The sequence below is a fragment of the Atta colombica genome, unplaced genomic scaffold (genome assembly GCF_001594045.1).
Source record: "Atta colombica isolate Treedump-2 unplaced genomic scaffold, Acol1.0 scaffold139, whole genome shotgun sequence".
In the NCBI taxonomy this organism is placed as follows: domain Eukaryota; kingdom Metazoa; phylum Arthropoda; class Insecta; order Hymenoptera; family Formicidae; genus Atta; species Atta colombica.
In genome coordinates, this window is record NW_017259227.1 from 363,969 (window position 1) to 371,620 (window position 7,652).

At 31.1% G+C, this 7,652-nt stretch overlaps 1 protein-coding gene across 2 annotated transcripts in view; it reads right to left on the reverse strand.

Moving 5' to 3' along the window:
* Window positions 1-2,013, reverse strand: part of LOC108684717 (casein kinase II subunit alpha) — a 10,044-nt gene extending 8,031 nt beyond the window's left edge. Inside the window, exons 1-2 of one of the 2 annotated variants that reach the window (XM_018189184.1) lie at window positions 1,944-2,013; window positions 59-284 (exon numbers count right to left, since the gene is read on the reverse strand). In XM_018189184.1, the coding sequence (XP_018044673.1) occupies window positions 59-153 (95 nt within the window). In that variant the 5' untranslated portion in view covers window positions 154-284; window positions 1,944-2,013. Of the gene's footprint in view, window positions 1-58; window positions 285-1,943 lie in introns of those variants that run through there. The other variant, XM_018189183.1, reaches the window with a different exon arrangement.
* Window positions 2,014-7,652: the final 5,639 nt, after the last annotated feature.

Genomic DNA, 7,652 nt, shown 5'->3' on the forward strand with positions numbered 1-7,652 from the left:
AAATAAAATAATATATTATAATAGTGATATATTGACATATTATTGTGATAAATCTTACCCCCAATCGACAACATAAGATTCATAATCCCAATATTCTCTTGGTTTATGTGAATTTACATCAGCATAGACACGTGCTCTACTCGGTAAAGCCATTCTCAAAGAAATATTATTATCGATAAGTGTCTTGAATGATATACTATCTCGACTGTCTATTCCAAACCTAGAGCTATTAGCTTTAACTTCCTTGCTTATCCAGCTACGTGCATGTGAGAACAGTAATGAACCTAAGCAAATTATACAATTCTGTTGAATGTTTATATTACTAAAAGATATGAAGAATAACTTAAAGAAGAAATCAATTGAATTGCTGCAATACATAATTTAATAGTGAATTTGATTGTAAGCACTAATATGCACTAATGCATATAAAAGTTTACTGTATAGTTTACTGTATAGTGATGTAATCTAAGTTTAAAATTGAAATGCAAATATCAAATACATGTTTTATCTAATAACACAATAAAGTATTTTATAAATTTTGCAATTTAATCTGTTTTATATTAATAACATACATTTTTATATTAATAAACATACATTTTTAATCTGTGTATAACAGTTTTAATATATGTCATATATCCAATAACAAGGAGAGACTATGCTCTAATCTTCCGATTATCCACCGATTTTGATAAAAAGTTGCAGCAATGTTAGAGACGAATACGAAACCAATACCTATAAAGCTATTTTAAATGAATCTTAGAAACCGAATATATAGTGAATTGAACATAGATATTTTGTATTAGTATCGCGTAAAGTAGCCACAGCAGTGTCGCTGTGCGTAGCTTAGCACTGAGTCTACTAATGTTTCCAGATATACTACAGGAAGACATACTAACAAGCTATGGTGAATCAGCAGTTAGCATGCTGAACTATGGTGCCATAGGATGCTTCAAGTATGATCAATGAAATGAAGAATAGTCAATAAGCCGTTTTGATGTCTCTGATTTCCATTGAACCATTTTTTGTATTATAATCATTAGGAATGCTTAAAATTATCATTAGGTGAGAAAAAATTTGATCCATAATACAAGTCAGAATTAATTATTAATATAAAATAGCTTTTTTAAAATCCATTTGAAGAAGCAGTTATGTAGTTGTTGTTTTTAATCGCCTTTTAACATCATTGCAAGTTTGATCAAAATTAATGAAGCTAGAATATAACCTTTTCTTGTGAATACATCTAATTTGTTTGTATGACAACAAATTAACAAGTTTTTGTGTATATGTATATATATATATATATATATATATATACATACACGCACATACATATATATATATATAATATATATATTGTATGTGTGTGTGTATTTTAAAAGAATATGGAAGCTTGAAAAATATGAATTCATTCTCTCTCTCTCTGTCTCTCTCTCTCTTTTATTATTATTTTAAAATTGATTACAAATGTATATATTTTATTTTAAATAAATTAAAAAGATTCAAAATTTCGAAACACAAATGCAAATTTGCTATGATTAAAAAATAGTATCATAAATTTTATAAAGATGTATTTTGAACTGGCAAAAAAATATAAGTATGATAAAAATACGCAGACAGAAATATAAATCTGAGTTTTTATTAATTACAATTAAGAGAGAGCGTATTATTATATTTTCATTTATCAATTACAACGCTCGAATTTTGCATATATTCAAAGATATATTTTCAAGTTTTTTTTCGGAAGCACAAAAAATTATATCAAAATAAAATAAATTTTCCAACTGATTCGAGGAATCGCAAGAATTACGAGATAAATATATTACAAATCAACGGAAGGAAAGCACACAAAAGCATATAAGTACAAGGCACGTATACACATGTACTCAATAAATTACACGCCATCATGATCAAGGAATAGATGTAGACCCATTTAGAAGACTCACGTAAACCATTCCGAGCTTGAATATTTATTGGATTCAACACGATGGATTCCTGGATTCGTTGCGAGTATACAAAAATCACTCACGAAGTTGCTACGGCCGCGCGAACGCGTGAAACTCCAAATTTTTTAGGGCGGCCGGCTTCTCAAACGAGCGAGGTGCAAGATGGCAGCCGGCAACCCACCACAAACTTCAAAAGTCTAGACTGGAAACCCTTCAATGCCATGTCAACGAAAATTTAGGGTGCCATCCCATTAAGCACGGATCGGATTTCTTAAACCTGATGCTAGAAATCGCCGAGATAGTCGAGATCTCAGACAGAGAGAAAAATTAACAAATCACATTTGAACAATTTGATTACATGACCATTGCGATTGGTCAATTATTTTTTCATCCAAGATTTCGGACCGATATTGTGGACATAAGGCTTTACAGCCGTTTCATGTACGTACAGTCATGAGGTCTATTCGCATTGCATGAAATCCCCAAATATTTTTACACTTAAAATGAGATAAATATATATTTGACTTTGAAAAGAGAAAGCGAAGATGTCGAAGTGCAAAAAGTGCGACACAACAAATCTATGGACTAAAAGACTGCTCACTTTTTTTTCAATGAATTTTGGAATATAATCTATTCACCCAGCAATTGATTGAACAGGGAACAGAGAATAGAGAATAAGAACTTCAATCTATCAAAAACTATGTATTCCACAATACATGATTTTTGATAAGTTGAAATTCTTATTTTCCCTGTTCTTTTTATTCTGCGGAGCCCCTTATTTATCAATCCATGAATAAGAACCAATTACGCGATGAGCAAACTGCGTTCCGAAATCTATTGAAAAAAAAGTGTTACAATCTTTTTGTTCCTGATCATACACGGAATTAAGGCACTAAATATGTAAATATTCCATCTACCATTTTGGTTTACTTGATTGTCATAGTACGATTAGTGATAAAGATAGATGCTAATTAAGAAGAGTTCGCTTACTTCAAATTTTGATAATAATACACTGAATTGATGTATTTTCACGTAAAAACAAAGATTTGACAAGAAAAAAGTGTTGTTCTGCTTCGCAAATCGTGATATTAAGCCTTAAAGTCGACTATTCGAATTATGAAATTTGTCACAGTAGTGGTTCACTATTTTCAAAACAAATTCACTGTTTTTAAAATATAAATTTACTACTTTAGCAGAGAATTTATGTTTTTAAAGCGAGTGAACTACTGTTATGACAGATCTTTTAACTTCAGAATAGTCGTCAACTTTAAGGATTAGTATCTCGGTTCGCGGAATAGAATGACACTTTTTTCTTGTCAAATTTTTATTTATACGCAAAAATCGATTGTATTTTTATCAAAATTTGTGTTCTTAACTTTATCTTTGTCATTAATCGTGCTATAATTTATCAATTAAATAGAACCAAGACGATGAATGAGAATATCTACATATCTAATGTCTTAACGGAATCGGAACGATGGAACGGATTTCTTACTAGAAATGAGTTTACTAGCATTCCGTTCCATAAAGCCCGATGTCCATGATACTAGAAATCGGTCCGAGATCTCGGACAAAGAAAAAATTAACAAATCATATTGGAACAATTTAATCACATGACCATTGCGATTCGTCAATTCTTTCTTCATCTGAAATCTCGGACCGATTTCTAGCATCATGGATATGAGGCTTAAGAAGTTTTTCTATCATATCGGAATCATGGCCGGAACGGTATAGAAACGATACAGAATGTTATGTCGATTCGATTATTGTTAATGATTGAGAATTTGTCAAATTCAAAGAAGAAAATTAATAATAATTCTTATTTTTCAATATGACATTCTTGTTACAATATATGGTCCAACTAATGCCAGCAATTTTTAAAATAATTCCTTTATTATGAAATAATTGAAAAACTTCTCACCGGTCATTTGCATTTCAACGACTAAATTATCACTTGCTCCTTGGAAATGCCTCATTCTGTGTAAACATTAGATGTAGCCAGAATTTTTGTTTTCTTGTATATTTTTAATGTTGTAATAAAATGTTATAAGCAAAATACAATTTTCTCTCAATATTCTTTTAAATATTGAAATTTTCTAAATATTCGTTAAAATTTTTAGATTCAACCAACTCAGCTAAATATGTCATTCCATTTCTTAAGAATTTTCTCTACCAGTCCCGTATAATCGGTACGGAATGGAATTTTAATAACAAAATTTATTTCATTTTTATAGTTCAGTATTTTTGAGCAAAGTAATGTTATAACTACTTTAGTCGCATTAAAATTACGAAATATCGATTAAATAAAGCAAATTAATTTGCGATCGAGATGACATTCCATTCCGCTATATGAGACGAGTAAGAAAAACTTCTTAGATCAGGTTCACACCTTAACAAAAAATGGAAAACAGAAAAGCGGAAGCCAATTAGAACTCGCGGAAAAACAGAAGCAGACAAGTGGAATGTGCTGCCTACTATTGCGAGTTCCGATTGGCTTCCGCTTTTCCACTTTTCCGTCAAGGTGTAAACCCGGCCTTATGACTCCGGCACATCAGCGCGATGTTAATCGCGGGCGACATACGATATCCAATGAGAATATACCTTTAGAATGAGAATATTGGTAAAGCTGTATTAACTTATTGCATATCGCGTGTTACGCGTGACGAACATCGCGCTGGTGTGCTGGAAATTGGAGAATATAAACCTATGCAACGGAATAGCGTAAATGCGGAACGAGAGCAGAACCAATCACAAACATTCCGCTTTTCGTTATGTTTTCGTTATATTTCGGCTTTGAATTCCTTCATTCCTATAGAGCGGAATGGGCGTAAATGAAATAAACAGCAAATTCGTACATAATTGTCATAATTATCATTGTCATAATTGTCATTGTTATAATTGTATATAATCGTGTTACATGTATAACTGTTGAATATATAGTGAATATTACATATATAGTGAATAGAATATTACAAAATATATTTTTCATGTAACACTAATTTATTATTGTATTTGCGAAAGTTAGTGTTATATCTTTAACAGTTACGCTAACATTTAGCAAATTATTTATTAATTATTTGTTTACATTTATCATATTTGCATCTGCAATTAAATTATCAATACAAAAATAATTTTGTATTGATAATTTCGTATATTTAATTGTCCAAAACACTTTTCACAACATATTAAATAAAGAAAAGCCAATGTGACTTAAATTTGTTAATCATGCGCTCTATTCTCAAATGTGATTATTTAATAATAAACTGAAAAAATAAAATTCAAGAAAAAAGAAATTTTTTAAAAATTGTATGGTTACAATTCGAGATTTTTTTAATGGCAAATTCAATTCTTTCTTGATAAATTGGTGCCAGACGGAACTCTTAATCTTAAAAACTAGAGCTACAATGATTTTTTGAAAAAAATGGTTGTCTCGATTCCTAATAATTGGAAGGTAATCCTTTTTTTTTAAATTTGTAGAAAAATGTCAGATTTCAAATGCTTCACACACAACTATTTGATTCGATGCATATTAACGAAATTATTTTCATTTTTTTACAGAAAAAGATATTCACTTTTTAAAGTCATTTTATAATAGTTTAACTGCAAAAATCGTTTTGTTATTAAGTGTATGTGATGCAATTCTTGAAGAAAAAAAATCACCCTGTAAATTGAAGTGCGATTACTCAAAAATGAAGAAATTAAGTTTTCTGCAGACAGTTTTTAGTGAACAAATGGCTTTTGCAAAAACTGAACAGGCTCGTTCAGGGCTAGATTTATTTGTCATTACGAAGGCTTTTACGAGAATTTCAAAAGCTTTACGTTTAAATCTCAATGAATACAGAGCGAGTGAAAAAAAAGCCTTTTTCGGTTTTTTATTTTTTTCTTACTGAACTAATAGATCGATTTTAATGTTTTTCCATGTTTTATTTCGTATTTCGAAAACCTACATTTTTTATACGGAATTTTTTTCATACAATCAATCTTTCGTTTTATAAGCGAAAAATGTACTTTTTGCAACTATTCGATTTTTTGTCGCATATTTTTTTCACAAGTCACGAGTCTCAAACATACGCATTTCTTTTCTGATGGTTTTTCGAGACTTTGGTGAAAAGAAATACTGGTTTATAATTTTTTTCCGATAAAATTTTACTTCTACTGAACTATTCTTCCTATTCGAGTTTATGAATTAATAAGGAGGGACTCAGAAATAGTTCCTCGAAAAGATGTCGTTTTGTTATCGTTACGGTGGAAAAGTTGTCGATTCGAAACTTGCATCGAAATTTCAACATTTTTGAATGATAAAAAGTTATGTATGTAGAGAGTGCAATGAGAGTTTGATACATTTTTAATATTTTTGGTACGTAATCTTAGATTTTGAATATTTTCGTTCAAACGTCGAATCAACATTTTTTTCGATTTCATTTCGACAATTGCAATATCGCTCTAATCATAAAAACTTTCTCAAAATTTTTCAGAATTTATAAATAATTTTATAACTTTTTACAAAAATTGTGGAATTTTTGTGTGTTACGAATCGGAACATTTTTTACAACTGTCGGTAAAGTCTACATCTTTTCTTCTAGCAATTCTTTGTATCTTATTTTATTGTTCTACTCCTGCTGAATAATATTACTTTTATATGTACTTTGTAGATTATTTAATCTTATTATGTCACTTTTGTATTGACAAATTTCAGGGAATAATATCTCTTATCATAAATGAGTACGAAATCAAGGAAAAATATCATCGACTCTATCAAAGTTTAGTTAGACTAATTTTAGCTTGAATCGATATCGAAATGATCTCGATTTTTAAATTAATGAAATTTAAATGTTGATCTATATCAAGTTTCTAATATCATTTGGAAGTATAAAAATACTAGTGTCAATGCTGAACCAGTAGTGTTACTACTCTATTAGTATTAGGTGTACAACTTTGCTTCCGCCGTTTTCCTATAGATGGCTTTAGCGGTAAGTGGTCGAAATAAATAGATCATAGACGTCATACAATAAACTTGGGCATCTGTCAACATAACTCAATAGAAACATTAGTCGATTAGTGTTTGCATCATAAAGTTATTCTCGAAAATGTCAGTTTACGAGCCAAATTCTCGTCATTTGCGGGAGGTTTTAATTTTTTGCTTCAATATGAAGAAATCTGCGGCTGAGGCTCATCGAATGCTCTCAAATACTTACGGTGAGGCCGCTGTTAGTGAAAGAACGTGTCGTGAGTGGTTTCAATGCTTCAAGAACGGTGATTTTGACATCGAAGACCGGCATAGAGGTGGAAGAAAGAAGGTTTTCGAAGGTGCAGAATTGGAGGCATTACTTGAGCAAGACTCGTGTCAAAATCAAGATGAATTGGCACGATCATTGGAAGTGACTCAACAAGCCATTTCAAAACGCCTCAAAGCCATGGGAATGATTCAGAAGCAAGGAAATTGGGTGCTGTACGAATTGAAGCCGAGAGATGTTGCGTTTGTTTGCTTGTGAACAGCTGCTTGAAAGGCAAAGACGGAAGGGATTTCTGCATCGCATTGTGACTGGGGATGAAAAATGGGTTCATTACGATAATCCCAAGCGCAGAAAATCATGGGGAGTTCCCGGCCTGTTTCCACGTTCGACGGCTAAACCGAATATTCACGGCTCCAAGGTCATGCTCTGTATTTGGTGGGACCAGCTCGGCGTAGTGTATTATGAACTGTTAAAA